Genomic DNA, 25,739 nt, shown 5'->3' on the forward strand with positions numbered 1-25,739 from the left:
TGGAGTTGAATGGAAACCTCTTTAGGAACCATGAATTATTTTCCAAAGATGATACCAAGTGTTGGTATCATCTTTACATTTACCTTTCTCTCTGCCAAATAGCAATTTGTCGAATGTTCTAGTTGGAAGCGTTCTCATATATTGCCTTATCTGCATCCTTTATTTGTTATGTTAAAAAACAAAATGTTTCAGAAACATTTAGTCCTGTGCTGGAGGGCACATACAGCTGGGATTTAAGCTACTGACTTTTCTACTGTATCTTTGCACTTAAGTTTTAGAAGGAGATCCTGATGTCAAACATGAGGAAAGAAGGAAATAAGTGAACTAATCTGATGAAGCTTTATTAGATATTTCTGTGAGTTTCACAAAAAGACAATATGTGGTCTACTGTCTTTTTCACTAAAAATGTTGCTAGGTGTAAAAAACTGTCCTATTGTTTGAAACAGTAGGCAAGAGTAACCTTCACAAATGGAATGTGACAATAGAGAAGAATCCGCTGAAACTAGAGGCTCTCCTGGTATCATCCATCTTTATTCTGTCTTAACAAATGGCAATTTGGTTTCTTCTGCTTTCCTCTGAAAGAAGGAAAACAGTGCTTGCTCCTACTTTATCTGTGCCACATGCTACTGTTTGTGACATGATAGGAGAGGAAAATGTTGCATGTGTATAAGTATTTGGACCAGGTGTTCAGTCCAGATGCAACACAATCTGCCATGAAACAATCTTTGCACCTGGGTTTTGTGGTGCTCAGAGCATCATGGTAGAATCTGGAGTCCTTGCTACATTCTGGACCAGAAACAGGCAGAGCAGAGAGTAAAGTGGCAGATGGGACAGAATTCAACAACACAGAGGGAATCTCCCAAAGGCAAACAAATAATTGTTGATGTCAACTACAAATTGGCGCTTGCCATTAGCACTTGCCATCTTCCTCTACAAGGATTAAATCATGTGCTGTAGCAGTTGTTGATTTTCAACACCCTCTGAAAGGAGTTCAGGTTGGAGAGCAGAAATAAGGCACTACTGACTATGCCAAAGCCTTTGACTGTGTGGATCACAATCAACTGTGGAAAATTCTGAAAGAGATGGGAATACTAGATCACCTGACCTGCCTCTTGAGAAATCTGTATGCAGGTCAGGAAGCAACAGTTAGAAATGGACATGGAACAACAGACTGGTTCCAAATAGGAAAAGGAGTACGTGAAGGTTGTATATTGTCACCCTGCTTATTTAACTTCTATGCAGAGTACATCATGAGAAATGCTTGACTGGAAGAAACACAAGCTGGAATCAAGATTGCTGGGAGAAATATCAATCACCTCAGATATGCAGATGACACCACCCTTATGGCAGAAAGTGAAGAGGAACTAAAAAGCCTCTGATGAAAGTGAAAGTGGAGAGTGAAAAGTTGGCTTACAGCTCAACATTCAGAAAACGAAGATCATGGCATCCGGTCCCATCACTTCATGGGAAATAGATGGGGAAACAGTGGAAACAGTGTCAGACTTAATTTTTTGGGGCTCCAAAATCACTGCAGATGGTGACTGCAGCCATGAAATTAAAAGACGCTTACTCCTTGGAAGGAAAGTTATGACCATCCTAGATAGCATATTCAAAAGCAAAGACATTTTTCCTGTGGTCATATATGGATGTGAGAGTTGGACTGTGAAGAAGGCTGAGTGCAGAAGAATTGACGCTTTTGAACTGTGGTGTTGGAGAAGACTCTTGAGAGTCCCTTGGACTGCAAGAAGATCCAACCAGTCCATTCTGAAGGAGATCAGCCCTGGGATTTCTTTGGAGGGAATGATGCTGAAGCTGAAACTCCAGTACTTTGGCCACCTCATGCGAAGAGTTGACTCATTGGAAAAGCCTCTGATGCTGGCAGGGATTGGGGGTAGGAGGAGAAGGGGACGACAGAGGATGAGATGGCTGGATGGCATCACCGACTCGATGGACGTGAGTCTGAGTGAACTCTGGGAGTTGGTGATGGACAGGGAGGCCTGGCATGCTGCAATTCATGGGGTCGCAAAGAGTCGGACACGACTGAGTGACTGAACTGAACTGAACTGTGTTTTGGGAACAACTGGCATAACAAGTCTTCGGATACGGTTAGGAGCTGATTTTATGAGCTCAATTCTTATAGCTCTTCATATATAGAAAAGCACTGAAATCATGGTGACAATTGCTCCTTCTGATGAGCAGAAATCTGTAAAAATATGCACTTGATTGCATGTATTCCCCCCTTTCACCAAAATCACATGTAATACTGACCTGTCCTTCTCATTCTTTGGAGCAGTTTCTCAGAGCTATCTGAGGTGCTATCTCCAGGCTATAGTCCTCATTTTGCCCCAAAATAAAACTTGACTCCCAACTTTCACATGCATTTTTTTAAGTCGACATTGATAAGTTTTAATGAAAGGCTGTTTTTAAAGACAAAAGCAGAAGAAATAGGAAGGAGATATGAGAAGAAGTGAAACTGGATATGGGGCTTTGCAAGGGTATTTTTGAGGGGATTATTTTAGGAAAAGAAAAACTTAGGTGGTCAAAGGATTCTTACATCAGTAACAGTGATTAGCATTTTGTTCTTTTGTTTGAGCACAGAAAATCTTTACTGATAGGAAGGGAGGATCAAATGATTCTTCCCTTTGTCTGTCTTGTTCAGACCTAATCTGCACCCAAATGGCCTCTAAGTCTTGCTGATAATATCCTGGATATCACTTAAATTCATCCCAGGACCATGAAGACATTCTCCTTTCTGTGACTGAATGTTCTGATGCAACTAAAATAAAAGGCAAATATTTTTAGAAAGTTTCACTTACGTAAGTAAAAAAGTAATTTTATACAAAGTCGTGAGACATTTAATACAGCAGGTCTCTGGAAAACTAAGGAGAACTTTAGAGTAAAATTGTGTTTCTCAAATTAATGGTTGACCATCACTAGATGTAAATCAAAGCCTCAATTATCCAAGGTCCATTAGCTTTATCAGTTCAATTCAACATCTACCATGGACAAGGCATTGTGCTAGAGATGATGAGCAAGTTCATACATGAGTTAAAGATGGCTCCATCCTCAAGAAGCTTACAATCAGTGATGGAGACATAGATATTCAACTTATCATGCTGGAAGGCAGACTGAGATGGTTAACCTCGAAGGCCTTGGTACTCACACATACCTCTTCCTAAAAGAGGTCTGATTTCAGGTCTTGCCCTTGACTGGCTCCTAGGAGCTGAGCTCTGAGTCTTGGACCCATGGAAGCCCCCTTGTTCACAAGGACCCTCCAAATTTCCATTCTTGGTCTCATAAATCATTAGCTGAACTGTTTGTACCCACTACAGTGGGTACAACTAGAGGAATATACTTGTTAACCAAACTTTAGTTAAGTTTCTCGACTTTCTCCAGGCTCCTTAGCTTTGAGCCATCCTTGTTGGCAGGATCCAGTATTTAGTGTCTCCTTAAAGAATCCCTCCTGAGAATAGACTGAGCCCAGCATAGAACATTCTCTCATCTACTGCCCCATTATGACACCTGCACCGGCTCATCTCATTCTCCACACCTGGCTCTTTCTAGTCCTTTTCTCTTTGAAATAAAACCTCTTTTTTTGCCCAGAACACTTGTAGATCTCACAGTTGGAGCTTTCTTACTTTTTAATAGAAATAGTCCCCCTTCCTTCCTATTGTAACAGTCCTTTTCCCCTTCTTGTAGTAATCCTTTCAAATAAAGTCACTCCTTACTAATGCCTAGAGTTTATTTTTATTTGACATTGTCCTCTGGCAGATGGAGAATTCTTTACATAAGCATATCCAAGCCTTTTTATTAGTGAATAAAATAAAATGCTCAGGTATCTCAATACTTTATATAAATCTAATAATTTTTGAGGTTGAATATGTTTTTATTTATGTAGGCTGGTGTTTATGGTGAGTGTTTTTTTCAAACATAATTAACCTATAGAAAAAGAAAATGTTTTGTTTCATTAGTCTAAATATCTGAATAGTCAGCACACACACACACGCAGTCTCATACATAAATTAACCTCAACGAAATAATTTTGATTGTAAGAGATGCATTATAAATTTTTTACCAAATATGGCTTTGCAGTTGGAAAACATCAGACTGTAATTAAAATACTGATACAACTGTCTAGCTATTTCTACACAATCTTTCCAGTTTTCATACAGGTATTAGGAAAACAGATCTCGTTTTAAAAAATTTTAGATCTTATTTCATTTACTCAAGTTATAAAAATAGCACATACTCACAGCCAGAAGTATGGTACAGTGGTTAAGATTTGCGGTCAGACTGCCTGTGCTCAAATTCTTCATAGTTGTGGGAGCTGGAAAAAATTAGCTCACCTCTTTCAGTCTTATCAGCCCCCACTTTTGCCCCTCATTGTTTTAAGCATTGTACAGATCATTTAGGTTCTCTATATATTAGCTTTCCACTTTTGGAAAATCATCATAAAAATTTCAACTAACAAAACTGTTGAGAATAGTAGATATGTTATCCTTATTTTTAATTACCTGAATAATCTTTTTTTTTCTTTTGCTATATATCTGCATCACAATACATTCTAATGAGTTCAAAGAGTCCATTTATCTCTAAGACTGAACATTTACCTCTAGCTTACTTGCTTCTAGATTGGCTTAGTCCCAGGTCTGGAGACGCCTGATTGCCTTGTGCCTCTCTCTCTTGTCGCCGAGACTTACTGTAAAGGCCACAGCCCAGTCAGTCCTGGGAGGGTGTGGCGAAAGTGAAAAGTGAAAGTGAAAGTCACTCAGTCTTGTCCAACTCTTTGCGACCCCATGGACTGGACAGTCCATGGAATTCTCCAGGCCAGAACACTGGAGTGGGTAGCCTTTCCCTTCTCCAGGGCATCTTCCCAATGCCTGTTTTTTTGGGTTCCTACTGGGGTTCTCCAGACTAGGGGCTATACAGGGCCTCCTCCTTTAACCTAATGCCTCCTAGAGCCTCAGGCTCTGCCTTTTCAAGGCATTATTTACACCAAAGATCCTCAACCAATGGTGATTTTGCCCTCCAGGATCTACTTTTTTGGTTGTTATAACTGGGAGGAGATAGTCACCGACATCTATAGGTAGAAGTTGGGAGAGGGGGCGCTACTAAACATTCAACAACATGAAGGACAGTATCCCCGCCCCCCTCAACAAAGAATTATCCAGCCTAACCTGAGAGTGGTGCTAAGACTGAGAAGTGCAGATTTATGTAAATACTACTGATCCCAACAATTTAGTCAAAGAATATCTGCTTATTCAAAAATTGAAAGTGGGACAGTGAAGTTGTATAAGAGATAAATCTACCTTCATCCAATCACACTGTGACTACTTTTCCTATGAGGCACTTAAGCTCTGGGAGAAAAAAATGGTCAACCAGTTGGCAACAAAAATTTATTGATTAGTTTGCAACTTTAGATACAACATATATTTCATCACATGGTTATAATTCAGTATTTGTGCTTTGTAGGATAAGTAAACATTTGAGCACAACAGAAGTCTACACACAATATTACAATCTTTTGGGGTTGTTTAAAAAATAAACATATCCTTTTCCATCTAGTATCACAAAGAACTTTCACTTTGAGAGGATGGATAAATGTTCAAGTTTGGTATTTGTATCACATGTCAATTAAATATATAACCCAAATATGGACTATTTTTCTATAATAAATGCTTAATGAGTCCTGGAAAGGATTCTGGGGGATGGGTGGTAGGGAGGATGACTTCCAATAAAGTTTGTTGACATTTCAAGAAATTTCAATTTCTTGTCAATGTGGATGACACAGAAAGCTGATATGGATGGAGTGGGACTTTGTTCACATTTAAAATTACTTGACAATCTTAAAAATAGTGTAAAAGCATAGTATTTCAGGAAATCTTTAATAAACACTTTCTTTGATCAAGAAAATAAAAGCCAGTCTAGCTCATTTAGCTGAAAGGGAAAAAGACCTATTAGGGAGAAGTTAAATACCTTTATTTTTCAAAAAAGTAAATCTCTGTTTTTAAAATACTTCAATGTGACAATAGTTTCTTTTTCTGAAATTAAGTGCCAATATCCTTAAATTAGGAAGTATATGATCCTAACTGGATATGTCAAACCCTGCATCCATCATTATAAATGTCATCTGACTAGCAAGTCTGCATACGGGTACCAACGTGTTTATAATGAAATCATAGGGCTCAAGTGTCAACATACAACTTAAAACAATAATCTCTTCATATTTTATGAACCTCTAAGGCTAACTTGATATATTATTTATGATAGTCTCTTCATAATTTACAATAAAAATGAAAGTTTATATTTTATATAATTTAATATACAAGGAGATTTTCTCTCCAAAGACTCTCTTTAGTAGGAAAGCTTTCCCATAGGGTAAGAGTTCTGTAACCATGTCACTCATGTAATAAACAGATGGAAATAAGACAATCTTCCACCTTTCTCTCTCTCAGCTGAACACCAAGAGTCTTTTGATTAGCTGGGAACTCAAGACATTGCTGGGGAGATATGAAATATTTATCAGTGGGCTAGAGTGAACAAATGAAATCACCTCTATAGGAAACACTGAGATATCCTTGCATCTCTGTTAATATCCACTGATAATGGTCTAAAACTGAAAGGCTTTTATATCAAAATTTTGGAAATTTCTCACCCATATCTTAAGTATTTACCTGGGCTGAAAGACACTTTAATCTGCTCAAAAAAGTAAAATAAAGATTACAGCAGAGTTTATAAAATGATTTTGACCAGTGATGCTGTTTCCAGTTGATTCATGTTGGAGATATTACATGACATTTTATGTTATTAAAAATATGCAAGTGCAACTCTCCTGGAGTTTAGGCCTAGCCTGAAGTTTTCCATTTGGGCCCATTACAATTTCTGTTTCTCCAGCCATTCTAACACAAGCTCTTTTAAACTCCCCTACAGGTTGTGTTGATTTGTACAGACCTATATTTTGCTTTCCTTCAGATTTATTCCATGTGCAGCAGACTTGAGGAGCAGATTTTTTCCTAGCTCGGATAATGTGATGTGATGTTTTGAGAAAGTTTAGAGCGTTTAGAGCAAACCACTGTAATCTAAGCTGGAAAGAAGGAAAGGGATACTCTGCAGGAGACTGCTGCCTTATCCCAGTTCCAAGAGCCAATCAAAGAGACTCGGGGTCCCATCCCTCCGTTCCTCATGTATCTTGCAGTACTGAACCACTGCATGGAAGATATCCCCCACCTTCCAGGACTTCTGATGGACCAGCCGCACGACATCTAGAAACTAGAGAAAAGCACAGAGTTAGGACTCACATATCACAGAGGATCCTCAAAGTCATCTCATTCAACCATTCTACCAGAGCCAATGGCTCTCCAGGCTATTCTTGAATACCTCTAGTGGCAGGGAACTATATTTCAGGACAGTCTATTTTCTTTGTAGACAGTCCAGATTATTAGAGGGTTCTTTCAACTGAACTGAGATGTTCCTCACAGCAGTTGCCATCCACCAATTTTGAGAGTCTACATGGAATTCTTCTTTCAACATCTTATCTTTTAGGTATTTGAAGAGTTCCCTCAGATCCACCTTTCTCTGGGTTAGACTCTGTCTAATGGTTCTGTATAGCATGGTTCCCAGTCCCTTCTATTAGTGCCATACACAATCTTTCATAGGATGTACCATTTAGGCCAGATAAATTGTATTAAAATTTTGGGTGCTGGAGAAGACTCTTGAGAGTCCCTTGGACAGCAAGGAGATCAAACCAGTGAATCCTAAAGGAAATCAACTCTGAATATTCATTGGAAGGACTGATGTTGAAGCTCCAGGACAATACTTCGGCAACCTGATGTGAAAAGCCAACTCATTGGAAAAGACCCTGATGCTGGGAACGCCTGAGGACAGGAGGAGAAGGGGGCGACAGAGGATGAGATGGTTAGATGTCATCATTGACTTAGTGAATATGAATCTGAGCAAACTCCAGGAGATAGTGAATGAAAGGAAAGCCTAGTGTGCTGCAGTTCATGGGCTCACAAAGAGTAGGGCATGACTTTAGTGACTGAACAACAAACTTTCGGGTAGTTTTACTTACTCGTTCCTCATTCCACTTTGAAAAGTTCCCTCCTCTGTCAAGTTTCAAGAGACACTGTCTTTCCATTGGAACAGGAAAAGGAAAGATTGAGGAAACATCCTAGACTCAGCACCTGGCTAATTATATCATTTTCAATTGGCCACAACTTAGAAAGCATCTGACTGCAGGTTGAGTTGGAGCACTGGAAGATGGGAAAATCATTACAGATGATCCCCTTCATGAAACTGTAGCCTAAAGCTCAGCATGAAGTCCTCTCAAAATCCTTAGTCAGATATGTATAAAGAAAAGTAACAACTATTAAGAGCCAAAACCTGTAGGAAGTACCTTTCAAGCATGTAATCTCATTTAATTCTGTCAACAATGCTGCAAAGCAGGCATTTAAAGATGAAAAATTGTGGGTTTGTGAGATGAAAAGTTGGCAGTAAGATGGTCTTCTTTTTTTAATGTGGATCATTTTAAAAGTCTTTATCAAATTTGTCATAATATTGCTTCTGTTGTCCACATTTTGTCTTTTTGATCACAAGGTATGTGGGATCTTAGCCCCTTGACCAGAGATGGAACCTACACCCCTGCATTGGAAAGTGAAGTCTTAACCACTGAACCACCAGGGAAGTCCCAGGATGCATGGTCTTCTGACACTGCAGACCAAAGCTCTTTTTGCTACAGTACCCCATGCCTTTTGGTGGTAGGAGAATACACTAAGTCACTACAGTCGTGTTCGACTCTTTGCGACCCCATGGACTGTAGCCTTGGAGAAGCCAATGGCACCCCACTCCAGTACTCTTGCCTGGAAAATCCCATGGACGGAGGAGTCTGGTAGGCTGCAGTCCATGGGGTCGCTAAGAGTCAGACATGACTGAACGACTTCACTTTCCCTTTTCACTTTCATGCATTGGAGAAGGAAATGGCAACCCACTCCAGTGTTCTTGCCTGGAGAATCCCAGGGATGGGGGAGCCTGGTGGGCTGCCGTCTATGGGTCGCACAGAGTCGGACACTGCTGAAGTGACTTAGCAGGACTGTAGCCTGCCAGGCTCCTCTCTCCATGGGATTTTCCAGGCAAGAAAACTGGAGTGGGTTGCCATTTCCTTCTCCAAAGTAGAATAATGAGACATTAATATTTATTTGGAACATTGGGATAAAGGAAAGGCTGGGACTCTAGTCTCGTTTACTGAGGAAGAAAAATCTATTTCTTAAAAAGATGAGAGATATGCTTTAGTTACTATTTCTTCAATGTTTCCTCCTAGAATTTTTTTGCCCTGCTCATTTCACATTTGCTCAGACTTTGAAGATGAGCCAGAAATTGGAATGCTAATTTTTTCTGATCTTCCCCCGCCCCCTTCAGTTTGAATTTGCTAATTCATTTAAATTACTGAGAAGTTGTTTCCCAGAGAGCTACTATTAAATTACGTTTCTTCTTCCAGCTGCTGTGACAGCACCAGCTATTGCAGTTACAGAAATCAGTGCTTTATTGTACTTATTCGCCTTGTGTTGGCTTAATCAGAATAAAGCAATTTTCTAGGCTGGAAAATAAAATGCTTAACTTTTAATACATGGAAACATAAACATCATCTCAAAGAGTTTTAGGAAGATGCAAAAAGGGAGACCAGTGGGAAGCTGATGGCAACAGTATTATAGACTGTAATCTCCCTGCCAGAGGACACCATCTGAACTACCTCTGGCATTTTTTTTTTTTTTTTTTTTTGGCTTTACCAGGTCTTTGTTGCTGTGTGTGGGCTTTCTCTAGTTGAAGCGAGCAGGGGCTACTCTGTTGTAGTGAGAGGGCTCGTCATTGCAATAGCTTCTCTTGTTGGGGGTCACGGGCTCTAGAGTACAGGCTCAGTAGTTCAGTTCAGTTCAGTCGCTCAGTCGTGTCCGACTCTTTGCGACCCCATGAATCGCAGCACGCCAGGCCTCCCTGTCCATCACCAACTCCCAGAGTTCACTCAGACTCATGTCCATCGAATCAGTGATGCCATCCAGCCATCTCATCCTCTGTCGTCCCTTTCTCCTCCTGCTGCCAATCCCTCCCAGCATCACAGTCTTTTCCAATGAGTCAACTCTTCGCCTGAGGTGGCCAAAGTACTGGAGTTTCAGCTTTAGCATCATTCCTTCCAAAGAAATCCCAGGGCTGATCTCCTTCAGAATGGACTGGTTGGATCTTCTTGCAGTCCAAGGGACACTCAAGAGTCTTCTCCAACACCACAGTTCAAAAGCATCAATTCTTTGGCGCTCAGTCTTCTTCACAGTCCAACTCTCACATCCATACATGACCACTGGAAAAACCATAGCCTTGACTAGATGAACCTTTGTTGGCAAAGTAATGTCTTTGCTTTTGAATATGCTATCTAGGTTGGTCATAACTTTCCTTCCAAGGAGTAAGCGTCTTTTAATTTTGTGGCTGCAGTCACCATCTGCAGCGATTTTGGAGCCCCCCAAAATAAAGTCTGACACTGGCTCAGTAGTTACGGTGTACCAACTTAGTTGCTCTGCAATCTGTGGGATCGGACCCATGTCCCCTGCATTGGCAGGCGGATTCTTAACCACTGAAAGTTAACCAGGGAAGTCCTTAATCACTTAATACTGGTAACATCTTATGGAAAAGACGTGAATGAACTGTTTGGCCAACCCAATATCTTTTTGGAAAATAAGATAAGTCCCTGTACCTACTAGGGACTCAATAAATATTTGCAGAAGGCGGAACACCCAAATGTGAGTCAAATACATCAAATGCATTCAAAACGATCAATAAGACTACTTGAAATATGGAGTGACATCCAGAATCACTGAAGCTGAACCTTGTATAAATATTCATCCTTGAGTTTTACATATTTGCACTTATACCATTAAAAAATTACCAGGCACATCTTGGGGCTGCTTACTCAATAATTCCCTACTGATAGGATGCTCCAAAAAATGAGTCAAGGCTGAGAACCTAAGCAAAGGCAGAGCCTGAACTGGTGCCCTGGTAGTGGGCAAAGAGCAAAGTCAGAGATGGTCATGGGGCAGGTGTTTCATCACCTGTGACTGGGAGTGGGCATGCATGCTGTGAAGGTCCCAGGGGTGCCTGGGACCCCTCTTCACTGGTCATTATTACAACAGCCCTGGAAGGTTAGCTCCAATCAGCTCCATCAGGCTCAGTGACAGAATGTCAGACTGTTAGTTGTCCGGTATCCCTCACAAGTCTGTTGAGCTGTCTGTTAGACTCCTGAAATTTTAGAGAACTTAAATCCTTTAGGTTAAGACTTTGCTCAGAACACAAATACCATCAGAAAGAGGAACACTCTAGGTGGTTATTAGTAAATTCATGGAGCTGCATAAAAATAATTTTGTGAGCTGTTACTTGTATGTTGGTGTGTATGAAAGATCCCAGGCATGCATGTTTTTCTATTGGACTAGGTGGAAAAAATATGCAGCCTCAGGAAAAAGGGGAGAAAGGCTAGGATGTCTTTGCATGATTTTGTTAATCAGACTTTTCCAGCTCTTACTGGAGAAAGGTGCTCCCAGTGCAGAAGGTTTGAAGATCAAGTTTCTGAGGTCTCACTGAGAGAGGCTCATATTAATAATTCATCGACTTCTCGTCAAGATTTTCCTCCAGGGTCATCAGCGGTCTTAGACCAGACTTATCCCTTGAGGGTGTTTTCTCTGCTTTAGCATGTTTTATAAAGATGCAGTATAAAGTACACAGAAATATAAACTTAGTCTCAGCACTTTTTTTTTTTTTCTTTCTGTACACTCTAGTTTTCTGGGCCACCATCTTATTCCCAACTTTAATCTCTGAGTCATTGCTCTGGGAGAGAATGAAAATTACAGAGCAGATGTCAATATTGGCTAAACTCTTCCCAGAAGGCTGTCTGCTTCAGACCTTTCTGGAAGGTATTAGCTACTTTCCAGTATTAGCTACTTTCCATCTATTTTGGGCCTGCCGAAGCAGGGTCTCCCATTGCGGTCTGTGATGATGACCACAGGATGTTGTGAACTGACCCCAAACTGTCAAAATGTCCTACCAACTAGGCTACTCTATCAGTATTTTGTGAAATGGCCACATGCTAGAATCTGTCTCATGACTTCTAAAGTCAGGTTGATATCCCAATAAATTGGAGAAAGAAATGGCAACCCACTCCAGTATTCCTGCCTGGAGAATCCCCATGGAAAGAAGAGCCTGGTGGGCTACAGTCCATGGGGTTGCAAAGAGTTAGACACAACTGAGCGGCTAAGCACATCCCAATAAAGCAATTTTTAAAAATGATCTGGTCCCACTAAATATAGCATGCTCTTAGTCTGTGATGGCTTCTTCTCAGACATTAAGACCTTGAAACATCGGTGGGGTTGATGAGTAAGGAAGGTCTTACATTTTCTTTTCTTTCTTTATTTAAAAAAAACTCTAGACAAAAATGAAGCTAAGATTGTAAATAAACCAGAAAAGGACACTTCCAGTTCATTACTACAGTCTTTAAAAACTGCATTCTATTTAGCAGCTGTCCCTATATCTTTCACTATGTCTGTCCAGGCTACGGACTCAGTAATCAGCTTTAGGATGTCAGGGAATCTGAGTTTTTCTTTTCAATGTACTGACAAAAATAAAAAATTTTCATTTCCTATCATTGCACAATTAATAACAATTAGTTTCCCTTCCTATGTATCATATTTGCCATTTCCTTGAACAAATGTTTCATTTTAGGAAGCTAGAAGAATTCACATTCCTTGATGGCATGTTGTGACCTGTTGGAAGGAAAGTATCACATGGTAGGGACCTTTTATATTCTCAGGTGCATTTACTTAATTAGATTACTTGTTTATAAAATCATATGGTGGGATCTACGGGTTGTTGTTGTTTAGTTGCTAAGTTGTGTCTGACTCTTGGTGACCCCATGAACTGAAGCCCCTCAGGCACATTTATCTGTGGGATGTTCCAGGCAAGAATACTGAAGTGGGTTGCCATTTCCTTCTCCAGGAGATTTTCCCAATCCAGGGATCGAAAGGAATCTATGGGAGTTGTCGCAAATTGTTTAGATTTTTGGGGAAACACTCAATGCAGATTTCTGAAAGCAGCTACCTTCTTTTGTTCCAAGGCAGTCCATTTCATTAAGCACAAGTGAGCTGGTCTTTATATTGCTCCCGCAACTATGGCCTGTAGGAGTTGAGATTCTCAGCTTTGGCTGTACCCTGGGACTCCCCAGGGATCTTGGGAAAACCCCAAAGCCTGGTTCATCCCAAGAGAAGAGTTTGATTTGATTGGCTCGAGCATCAGGCCATAAAAGCATCCCCCGGGTCATGGGGATGGGGCTCCCAGGATGGAGCTCATGCCCTTCTGAGATGAAGAGATACCAGAGCTGGCTCTCTGCCATGTGACAGCACAGAAAGGAAGCTGTCCCTCATCAGGAAATGCACCTACTGGTACTTTGACCTCAGACTTTCTAGCCTCTAGAACTCTAAGAAATAAATGTCTGCTGTTCAAGCCACTGCCTGTGTTATTTTACTAGAGCAGCTTGAGCTAAGACAATATTTAATTCTTTATTTTTCCTTTGTCAGGTACTGTTTTCAAAACTGAGACTTTAAGTGTAGTATTTTGGGAAAAGTTAACTTAATAGTAAATGACATCAATATTTTCTCTCTCATTCTGTTTCCTCTACTTTGCTTGTGGAAAAGAGTAAGACATTAAAGGAGAAGCGAGTCTTCTGACACTCACTTTCTTAGGAAGGCAGGTATACATCTGTTTCCTCTTAGGACATTCTGTTCTATTCACTGCCCTCAAGAGAAGGATGTAATTCCCCAAATGAGCTTAATGATGAGGAAGGTAACTGATTTACTATGAGGCCAGTCATCAGCTCATTCCAGCTCCCCGATTATTGAATTTAAACAGAAGAAAAAGAGCTGAAGAACAATAATACATTGCCTTCACAAAGCAGAACAATTAATTAATTGATATCCTTTTGAAAAAGAATGGCTTTCATGATTTTTCCCCTTCCATGAATTAAGTAGATTAAATTTAACTGATGTCAAGGTCACTGTGAATTAAATTTATAAACTGTATTTTAGATTTTCAAGTGCTATGATTCTCAGCAATCTTTCCTTTGGAATTTAGCATACTTAAAAGCCACCTCAAATTCTGCCACTCCTTCAAGATATTTCTTATGGAAGTGTTAGTTTCTCAGTCATGTCTGACTCTTCGTGACTCCATGGACTGGAGCCCTCCAGGATCCACTGTCCATGGGATTCTCCAGGCAAGAATACTGCAATGGGTTTCTATGCTCTTCTCCAGGGGATCTTCCCAATCTGAGGATCAAACCTACATCTCTTATTGTTTCTTGCATTGGCAGGTAGCTTCTTTACCACTAGAGCCACCTGGAAAGCCCATTTCTTATGGAAGGGAGTCTCAAACTTTAGTGTTCATCAGAATCATCATACTTGAACAAATATGTTAAAAATGTGTATCTCTAGGCCCCACTCTTAGAAAGGAAGCTCCAAGAAGGGGCCTAAGATGCGAGTTGTAAGTTAGTGTCCTGGGTGACTCTTTGCATTTGGCTCACGGTTTGCAGGGCAGAAAGTACTGTTTCAGTGTGTTTCTCATTTTCCCTTATTCAGAATACGCTCCCATTACACTTCAAGTTTGGTCTTTACAAGCTGAGCCTCCTATGGTTTACCCTCTCCCTGCCCTGGGCCCTTCCTAACCTGGAATATGAACTCCCAAAGGGTAGAACATCTTGCCTCTTTTGTTCCCTGTGTCCCCAGAGCCTAGAACAACGTTGGCATGTTGTACATATTCGATAAACTTTTGATGAATGTCCTGCATGTATGATGTTCAAGTGCACCTAGCATTTTAATAATTAGATGGAACACTAAAAGAGAAAGCCTGAGAATACAGATGTCATTTACTGGAGAGGAGTGACAGGACATTAGGGACCCAGAATGTTTGGAATTCATCTTTTGAATTGAAATAAGACTGCAGGTAGTTATAAGCTGATATTAGGTGTCCTTCCACTCCAAGGCCAAGTTCACAGGCAGTGATGGGACAGATGAGATGCTTCTGTATTCAATCATGACATCTCCCGGAACTTGCTCAAAATCATGTCCATTGAGTCAGTGATGCCATCCAACCATCTCACCCTCTGTCATCCCCTTCTCCTCCCGCCTTCAATCTTCCCCAGCAACAGGGTGTTTTCCAATGTGTCGGCTCTTAGCATGAGGTGGCCAAAATATTGAAGTTTCAGCTTCAGCATCAGTCCTTCCAATGAATATTCAGGACTGATTTCCTTTAGGATTGACTGGTTTGATTTTCTTGCAGTCCAAGGGATTCTCAAGAGTTTTCTCCAACACCACAGGTCAAAAGCATCAATTCTTCGGTGCTCAGCTTTCTTTATGGTCTAACTCTCACATCCATACATGACTATTGGAAAAACCATAGCTTTGACTAGACAGACCTTTGTTGGCAAAGTAATGTCTCTAATTCTTAATACTCTGCCTTGGTTTGTCAAAGATTTTATTCCAAGGAGCAATTGTCTTTTAATATCATGGCTGCAGTCACCATCTGCAGTGATTTTGGAGCACAAGTAAATAAAGTCTCTTGCTGTTTCCATTGTTTCCCCATCTATTTGCTAGGAAGTGATGGGACCGGATGCCATGATCTTAGTTTTCTGAATGTTGAGATTTTAGCTGGAGTTTTCACTCTCCACTTTCACCTTCATCAAAAGCCTCTTTAGTTCTTCTTCACTTTCTGCCGTAAGGGTGGTGTCATGTGCATATCTGAGGTTATTGATATTTCTCCCGGCAATTTTGATTCTGGCTTGTGCTTCGTCCAGCCTGCCATTACTCATGATGGCATTGTAAGTTAAATAAGGAGGTGACAATATATAGCCTTGACGTAATCCTTTCCCAATTTGGAATAAGTTTGTTGTTTCATGTCCGGTTCTAACTGGTGCTTCTTGACCTGCATACAGGTTTCTCAGGAGGCAGGTAAGGTGGTCTGGTATTCCCATCTCTCTAAGAACTTTCCACAGTTCCACAGAACTTCCCACAGTTGTGATCCACACAAAGGTTTTTAGCATAGTCAATGAAGCAGAAGTAGATGTTTTTCTGGAATTCTTTTGCTTTTTCTATGATTCAACGGATGTTGACAATTTGATCTCTGGTTTCTCTGCCTTTTCTAAATCCAGCTTGAACATCTGGAAGTTCCTGGTTCACATACTATTGAAGCCTGGCTTAGAGAATTTTGAGCTTTACTCTGCTAGCATGTGAGATGAGTGGAATTGTGTGGTGTTTGAACATTCTTTGGCATTGCCCTTGTTTGGGATTGGAATGAAAACTGACCTTTTTCAGTCCTGTGGCCACTGCTGAGTTTTCCAAATTTGCTGACATGTTGAGTGCAGCACTTTAACAGAATCGTCTTTGGGGATTTGAAATAACTCAGCTGGAATTCCATCACCTCCACTAGCTTTGTTCATAGTGATGCTTCCTAAGGTCCACTTGACTTTTCGCTTCAGGATGTCTGGCTCTAGGTGAGTGATCACACCATCGTGGTTATCTGGGTCATTAAGATCTCTTTTGTACAGTTCTTCTGTGTATTCTTGCCACCTCTTCTTAATATCTTCTGCTTCTGTTAGGTCCATACCATTTCTGTCCTTTACTGTGCCCATCTTTGCATGAAATGTTCCCTTGGTATCTCTAATTTTCTTGAAGAGATCTCTAGTATTTCTCATTCTATTGTTTTCCTCTATTTTTTCGCACTGATCACTGAGGAAGGCTTTCTTATCTCTCCTTGCTGTTCTTTGGAACTCTGCATTCAGATGGGTATATCTGTCCTTTTCTCCTTTGCCTTTTGGTTGCTGAACTTAACAGAGACACTCCTTTCACCTTTTCTAAGCTGATGAGGAGCTAATGAGACACTGCTGCTTTCAAGTGGCACAGCCTCCTTGGTGGGAAGCCATAGTCTCTCTTTCACACCACTTGAAAATGGCCACTTAACTTCCTGACTAATTAAAAAACAGTCAGAATGAGGGCTCCAAATAAAAGACAGGATATCAAAATTCTACATAAGGGTTTGCTTTATTTCACCAGTTCTGTCACAGAACTGGGCACAGGCAGTGCCCTTTTATGGAGAAGCCATTACCTGTAGAGAATTTTAACTGACTCAGAAAAACAAGATGATTCAGTCCTCTAAAATTATATTACTTAGAAATAAGTCCCTTGAGGTGATGCTAGATAGGAGTGAAATATCATTTAATGTATCTTGACATACTAATGGAACATTTATTTTTATGTTATGAGCAAAGACAGGTATCCCCTTTGATAACTGAAAATCACTGGGGAGAAATAAATATCATGTCAAAGCATTGTTTACATAATTAAGGTGTTAGCGACATATTCCTTGTCCTTTCATCTAAACAAAAATTTATTAGACATATATTCACATAGAGTGTTACACTGTTTCTTCAAAATGGTGGACTGTATAAAAATCAACGGGATATGAATGTGAGCAAACTCTGGGAGATAGTAGAAGACAGCGGAGCCTAGCATGCTGCACCCCACAGGGTCCCAAAGAGCTGGACCCAGAGCAACTGAACAATAACATAAAAATCTGTTTCATTAAGAAATCATCTAAAATACACCATGCAATGCTTTTATGCAGGAAGAGGCTGGGGATAAAACTAGAAACCAACCTGCCTTTCATTTTTCCAGGAAACCAAGAACTCTGGCTAAAAATGTCTTTGTTCTCCTCCCCCTGGCAGGCGGTCTTGGGATTATGTGTGGCAGGAGGGAGGGGGCAACACGGAAGCACTCTATCACTGCACCCTTTGCGCTGGCTGGCTGGATGGTAAGGTGGGAGGAGAATTTATAGTGAACCAGTACAGCAACCCACTCCAGTATTCTTGCCTGGAGAATCCCAGGGACAGGGGAGCCTGGTGGGCTGCCGTCTATGGGGTTGCACAGAGTTGGACACAACTGAAGCGACTTAGCAGTAGTATAGTGAAACACTCATCACCTTGAAAATAAAAGTGTGCCAAGTATGGGGTAGCATCTAGATTCAGAGAAGATAGAACTATAGGCAGTCCTAGGCATAAACAGAAACACGAATCACTGGCTAGAAAGAGAAGCCAAAGTGGATGAGTGTATGGAAAATAAACTAAGTCTTCTCAATTTTTCCAGTAGCCAAGTCCATTGTCTGGGGAGGAAGAGACAGAGAGAAAGAGAGAGAGAGATGCTATTCTAACTACCATGTACCTAAGCCTGAGCCAGAGAGTAAAGGACCTCTCATCTCAGGATGTTTCAAGATGCTAGATTTTGGCAATAAAAATTAAAATGCAGTTACACCTTTTAAGAAAATCTAGATTGTAACTTCAAGGCAATTTAACTTGAGAGAGAGAAACTATCGAGAAGTATATGTAGAGATAGTGAGGTTCTAGGACCAGGCTTAGCCATCAGTATCTGAGGACTCTCATGGACCAACCTCTTTGAGTCCTCACTTGTTTATCAGTATAAAAGGAATGACAATATCTATTCTGCTCTTCTCACAGGGTTGTTGAGAACCAAGTATAATGAGTATGTGGAAATACTTTATAACAATAAGACATTAAAAAAATGCACAGTGGTAATGATAGGCAGTATCCTATCATTACCTATTAGCTCCCCAAATTTTCTGTCCTAATCCTCAGTACCATGAGTAGGACGAGATAATTAATGCCCTTATTAGGGCATATCTTAAATGTTATCTTAAATGGAAAATAGGATTCTTCAGTTACTTTTGAGTTAATCAAAAGGGGGACTATCTGGTGAACTTAATCTGTGTAATTTGATTGAATGAACCCATTAAAAGCAGAGTTTTCTCTGGCTAGTGCAGAAGAAGTAATGGAAACTAACAGCATGAGGGCATAAAGGGACCACGTGACAGGAAATTGTACAACTTGTAGAAGCTGAGAGTGGACTTCAGCAAGGAAATGGGACTTCAGTCCTACAACCCCAAGGAACCGAGTCAGGACAACAACCCTAACAAGTGTGGAAGCTTATTTCTCTCTGTGGCTTCCAGATAAGTGCCAAGCCAGGATGGCAAGTTGATTTCTGCCTTGTAAGTCCCTCAGTAGAGAGAATGGAATTCACCCAAATGTCTAACAACAGACAGACCTGGGTGTTGCTGTTTTAAGTTAGTAAATTTGTAACACAGAAATAGAAAACCAATATAGCAACATTATTTTTAATTATTTTAAGAGTATACATTTAAATTATGGAAATTGAGCTTGAAAACATTGGTGTGCATGATCAATAGTTCAGTCATATCCAGTTCTCTGTGACCCCCTGGACCACAGTCTGCTAGACTTCTCTGTCCAGGCAAGAATACTGGACTGGGTTTCCATTCCCTTCTCCAGGGGACCTTCCTGACCTAGGGATGGAATCCATGTCTCTTGCATCTCCTGCATCCTTTGCTACTGAAATTTACTACTGAGGTAGGCAGATTCTTTACTACTGAGCCACCTGGGAAGTCATTGGTAGTTGAATTCTTGTTTTAACCTTAATAATTGATATTCTATAATAGTAAGTGATTGGTCTTAGAGAATAGGAATTAGAGTGACAGTTGCTATTAATTTTGATGTTGGCCAAAGATCTATTCCTTAGCTTTATATTTTTGGTAGGTGGAGAATAATAATGAGAAAATCCATCCAATGCAAATATGTTTCATAAGGAATTAAAAATGCCTTCTCTTTGACACCATGCCAGTTTGTTTTAATTATCAGTGTGACCTCACTTTGGTCTAGTATTATCAAATCTTTGCTTTTCTACTTTTAATTTAAATGAACATAAGAAGAGGTCAGTTCAAGAGCAAGGAAACACACCTAAAGAAAACAGACTCTGAAAATATTCTGTCTCCTCAATTTACTTTCTCATCATCCCCAACTAGTGGAAACAAGCTTCCAGTCAAAGAGTTGCCACGATCACATTTATGCAGGTGGAAGGCTTCAAAGTTCTAATCGAAATTCTAAGGTGAAAAGTCAAGAACAAAAACATTCAAAGGGGCCAACTGAACATTTACTCAGTTTCAAGCAGGGATAAAAACACAAAGCCTTATGATATCGAAGCAGGGGTCAAGGTACCTTTTCGATTCTGTTTTCTTGAGATTTCTTAAAGTAGATGGTGGGGATACCGAGTTCAGATGCAGCTATCCACTGCAGAGTGGCTCGCAGCTCCGTGTCAGGACACTCTGGCTCCAGGTCAAAGTTGATCACCAGCAGGCTCCCCTGGCGGCTGGCTGTTCCAACCGGCGTTCCAGAGGCACGTTCTGAACACAGACATAACCACCTTACTACGCTTTCCATGGGAATATCATAGGCAAATTGCATCTCAAAATTATGGGAAAGTGGCTTACCCTCCATGGTTTCTGCCTGTCCTTTAAGAATCTCCTTTTCTTCTACCAATTCACTTTGGGAGAAAACAACAGTATATGGTTGGTAATGTTTAGGAAGAACAAGCTGTAAATGGAAGATGAAGTGATGGGTCTTATTGATATAAAAGCTCTTGAAATATATTTATGGTTTTTGTGGAGTAAACGAATACTAGAGAAGTACTAACATGGCTATTACATTGGACTGCTGCTAAGTCACTTCAGTCGTGTCCAACTCTGTGCGACCCCATAGACAGCAGCCCACCAGGCTCCCCTGTCCCTGGGATTCTCCAGGCAAGAACATGGAGTGGGTTGCCATTTCCTTCTCCGATGCATGACTACTGGGTCTGAAATAGATATTCTTGCCCCTAAAAAAAAGGCCACATAAACTGCATGGTTTTGGTTGAGATGACTGGTGTGGGAGACTCTGAGAGATGCAATTTTCAATTCTTCTCAACCTTCCTTCTACAAACCCTCACAGGTTTGAATAGTCAAGAAAATATTTAGTAGGTAACTAGATCCGATTGGAGGATTTATCCTTCTTCTGCATTTTATTTGTCATTTAAAGGATCTTGTATTTCCATCTCAAGACTGATTATTTTTCTATACCATGATAGCAACATAAATTTGCATTTTAGTCTGGGAAAATATTTTTCTACATATTATCTGGTTCTTTGACCTGAAATGAGGAAAAACACAATCACAAACTTTAGATCTTAAGTTGTACAACAAAATATCTCAATTAGTTGAAATTTTTCTTTTTTTTTTTTTCATTTTATTGGGAATTGTTAGCAGGCTGAGGGTTGTTTAGAACTAGAGACTCATAACTGAAGTGAGTTCAGTTCATTCGCTCAGTCATGTCCGACTCTGAAAACTGGAAGTAAGGATCTCATTAAATATAGGCATGTTGAATATCTGAGGTATTTTCATTATAGTGAGTACTTATTAGGGAGCCTTGAAAATAGTGGGAAGCTTTAGTAAATGATTTTAAAATTAGAGTATATGTTCCAGTAGCTGGAAGCAAGTGGCCATATTGGGAAACTCATCATTGTCCCATATTTTTGTCCTGTCTAGAAATTAAACTGTAGGTGCTCTTAAAAATGTGTCTCTTTATGGGGGAGGATTCTTCCTTATATTCTCTGTTACTGCTAAAATCTGGCTAGTAAATTCCATTGTATTCCTAACGCCCAGAGAAAGTACAATTGTTCTTTCACAAACACCTATTTGTTTGTGGAAGAATGGCCAATTTCCCAAAGGGTCTGTATTTTTCGGTAGATCTCTATCCAAGGAACATAAGTGAAATGAGCTACTAGATACAGTTTCTGCTGTTATGAAGCAGCAGGATGCTAATAGGGGTAGTAGAGATGGTCTTGGTTTTCTCTTTCTGTATTCTGTGGGGTCCTAGACTCATACTGGGGAGAAAGACGGACACCTAAACAAATGTTGTCTGAAGGAGAAAAAGAAATTTGCCCCAAAGTAGTTTTGTTTGTTTTGTCTCCTTTCAAAACCAAAACAGACCCAAGATAATGTTTATGTTCATCTCTAGCTGCGAGTTATGGCTGTGCGGCTCAGTGAAGGATGCACTGCAACTTTTAATCACTGAGGAATATTCCCGCAGGCAGAATACTGATTGAATAGTGACATAAAAGTGCTTTCGCTATGGATAATAATAATAAAAAAAAAGAACAGGGAGAAGCTTTAGCCCTATATCTCATTTCTATTTTTCTGAAATTTCAGAAATCTCCATATAATGTCATAATGGTCAAAACTAGCTTTTGGTTCATTTAATTTTCCAGAACAATCACAAATTCTAGATGAAGTCCTGACCTCATGTTGCTCTCCCTTTATATACCATATTTCATGCCTTACTGATTGTACTTTTTTCCCTTGGTATTTTAGAAGGGCCTCATAATGTGGGGAGCAGGTGATGTATCTCCATCATAGTGCCATTTGGTATTGGATTCATTAATGGCAATAGTCCCAGGTGTCTACAAGAAAAGGAAAAGCCTCTCACACTATATTCTACTGAACAATAGTTTTTGTTGGTTGTCATGGTACATTTTAAATGGGTTTTTGGTTCTCTGTATCCATCTAGGTAAAATGACATATATGTCTGAACACATGGATAAGCTTTATCCAAAACGATTATAGTATAAGGGATAGACTTGAAATATAGAAAGCGGTTGATGGTAGGGTGAGGCTACGGCACGCCTGAGTTCTTACTCCAGTGACATGAAACCACACGTCTCCGGGAACCTTGGTAGGACAGACATGATGAAGCCGGTGGTCGGGCACAACCTGAATGATCAAAATGGATTGCCAGATGGAATCAGAGTAGCGGGCTCACAATCACTGCATCTCAGTGGCTACTTACTTAATCATGGGAGAAGATGGCATGCTTTCCTGATAAATGTCCAGGTCCATAATGCCAAGACTGCTAGTGGCACTACTGTTGCCATTGCTGACAAAGCAAAAGTTTACATATTAATGCCAGTCTCCGCCACCTGGCCACACTGCCGACACCGACGTTCCACCATCCTAAGAGGTCCTTCCTTTGATCCCCAGGAGAATATTGCTTTGTGTCTAGGACCCCTAAACTGAGGTTTATTTCTGACCAAATCAGGAGAAAACACAATAAAAGACTCTTCTGACTCACCACCATCATCCTCATCATCAGTATTTTGTAATTTCTGCAGTGGGCTCAGACTTGGTGGATCACACCTGGTGGGTGACAATCAGCATAACCCCTTTCTTCCTCATTCTAGTAGCAGTGAGGATACTTATCCATCAGCAACAGGCTTCTTGGGTATACCTCCAGAGACTAAGATACTTCTGAGAATGCTGGCTCGGGGGAGATCTTCCTGCTTCTTGGCTTTTTGACAGAAACCAGTAGGGTTTTCCCTTTGCCATTCAGGGGATTTTTCTGAGGCATATTCCATAGGATATGCACTTGTCTCATTTTTTTTTTTCCCTATGGGGCTACAGAATTTGTAAGCACAAAGTTGGGTAATGTCAAAGTTTTATAGCTCCTTTATCTTAAAATCTTGGAGAAGGAGCCACATCTGATACTTCAGTGTGTTGTAGAGAAGGAGGAATTATATATTGTATCATTTTTGTAGGTTGCACAATTAACATATGGTCTAGTTACTAGCCTGGAATCTATTTACTGAAACACAGAAGAGTTGAGCCCATTTTTAGGTTCTGTCTGTACTTGCACAATGGAATGTATCCAATTTCACCAAACTCACCATGTGTCCTCATACCTTCTCTAATTTCCAATGACTTCTCTTGCAAGTAAGGTTTTCTAAGGATGTGTGCTGGAGTGTTGCGTAATGGAACGGTCTTCCCTCTGGAGTTCTATGAATAAACAACTGAACCCCCTCATTTCAAATTCTTGTCTTGGGTTTCACGTGGGGGTACTGAATGTATTCACTGATTGAAATTTGATGACTCAAACATTACGCTGGAGGTAATTAACTGTATAAACTTATGATAAACCCAAAGATTCAAATTCTCTTTGCTTTTTATCCCTATACTGCAACATTTCCACCAGTGTTTGAAATGTTCGATAAATCATTTAACACTGTGACATTTTCTAAGTCTAAACAGACTGAACTGCAGAAAAAAAAGAAAAATCTTTCCAGGAGGCATACACTCAGATGCAACTGAAACCACTTTCCAACTGATCTTTCTGGAAAGTCCTTAGACTTGCTGGCTTGGTATCAAATAAGATTTGGGATAGAAACGTGAAGATTGTTTCATTTTCACCTCACAGAGGACTAGTTTTTAGTTTATGTCTCCTGAATGGCTTAGGTTCTCCTAAATCTAATCTCTCTAAGCTCCTGTCTAGCTTTCTAGAGCAACAATACAGAGGGCAGGGCAGGGCAGAAAAAGGGAGGAACAGTAAATCCAAGAAATACAACACAGTGTGAAAACACTTGCCTCATGTAAACCCAGCCTCTCTTGCATCTGAAATACAAATGAACCAGAAAGAAAGTATCAAACATACCAGCTGTAATAGCAACTCATTAAAAAAAAAAAAACAACAAACCTCACAGTTGTCACATAATTGAATGCACTAGCTGGAGCCTGCAGAGAAGGGAACACAGATGACTCTCAACCTTGGTCGAGCTAATTGAAGCCATAACTGGATATTAAGAGCTCTCAGCACAAATCATGACAGGCAGGCACTTGGTCCTAGCAGAAGCTTTCCTTTTTGCTCTTATCAGGGATCCTTTGGAGAGAATGATTTAAAATGCATTTCTGGAATCTGCGCTGAGACTTATTTCCCTGGGAAGTCAATTAAAGAGCAGGTACCTCATGGATCGCTCACTGAGCTGCAGGAAGCTGCTTGTGTCGTCTGGGTTGTCCTCCTCGTTGGCGAGCTGGGACCAACTGTCCATGCTCTCCCCACTGCTGCCGGGAGGGCTGGAGAACTCATCCAGGGCTCTGCCTTCTTTTGAGACTTCAGCCTCCGGTACATCTCTGGCATCAAGGGTTTCACTGTAGATGGTAAGACATTACTAAGAGTGTAGGCATAAAACTGAACTTTTCCGGGGAACCTCACTGCCCCTAGTGTATATCCCATATATTATTAAGAGTTTGTATGTGTTTGGGGTAGAGCTGTGGGCACACTAAATATTCTGTAAATTAATGTGTGTGTCTGTAAAGTTGCTTAGTTGTGTCCAACTCTTTTGCAACCCCATGGATTGTAGCCTGCCAGGCTCCTCTGTCCATGGGATTTCTCAGGAAAGAATACTAGAGTGGGTTGTCATACCCTCCCTCCAGCGGATCTTCCCAACCTAGGAACTGAACACAGGTCTCCTGCATTGCCGGTTCTTCACTGTCTGAGCCACCAGGGAAACCATAAATGAACATGTTGTTGTTAAAACTGCCTAGCTCATAATTAGATGCATACTCTCAATTTAGGTAGCCCTACCTGTTAAGTCCCAAGTGGAAAGATCTGGATAACTACAGTATAGAGATGTGGCAGTTTCTATCACACTCTAGGCAAAAGAGTTGGGCACAACGTACTGACTGAAAAACAACTGCTGCTAACACTTGGTGGACTTCCCTGGTGGCTCAGATGGGTTAAGCGTCTGGCTACAATGCGGGAGACCCAGGTTCAATCCCTGGGTCGGGAAGATCCCCTGGAGAAGGAAATGGCAACCCACTCCGGTATTCTTGCCTGGAAAATCCCATGGACGGAGGAGCCTGGTAGGCTACAGTCCATGCGGTCACAAAGAGTCAGACACGACTGAGTGGCTTTCTTTCTTTAACACTTGGTGAAAGAGGGTTCTTGA

The 25,739-nt window shown here is 40.6% G+C and overlaps 1 protein-coding gene across 5 annotated transcripts in view; it reads right to left on the reverse strand.

Moving 5' to 3' along the window:
* Positions 1-5,390: 5,390 nt before the first annotated feature.
* Positions 5,391-25,739, reverse strand: part of SPHKAP (SPHK1 interactor, AKAP domain containing) — a 191,832-nt gene continuing 171,483 nt past the window's right edge. For 4 of the 5 annotated variants that reach the window (XM_070773334.1, XM_070773344.1, XM_070773336.1 and 1 more), the window contains exons 8-12: positions 24,754-24,939; positions 22,811-22,897; positions 20,422-20,474; positions 20,150-20,334; positions 5,391-7,269 (exon numbers count right to left, since the gene is read on the reverse strand). In XM_070773334.1, the coding sequence (XP_070629435.1) occupies positions 7,126-7,269; positions 20,150-20,334; positions 20,422-20,474; positions 22,811-22,897; positions 24,754-24,939 (655 nt within the window). In that variant the 3' untranslated portion in view covers positions 5,391-7,125. The remainder of the gene's footprint in view (positions 7,270-20,149; positions 20,335-20,421; positions 20,475-22,810; positions 22,898-24,753; positions 24,940-25,739) is intronic. The other variant, XM_070773348.1, reaches the window with a different exon arrangement.

This window comes from Bos indicus, chromosome 2, assembly GCF_029378745.1.
Source record: "Bos indicus isolate NIAB-ARS_2022 breed Sahiwal x Tharparkar chromosome 2, NIAB-ARS_B.indTharparkar_mat_pri_1.0, whole genome shotgun sequence".
Classification (NCBI taxonomy): Eukaryota; Metazoa; Chordata; class Mammalia; order Artiodactyla; family Bovidae; genus Bos; species Bos indicus.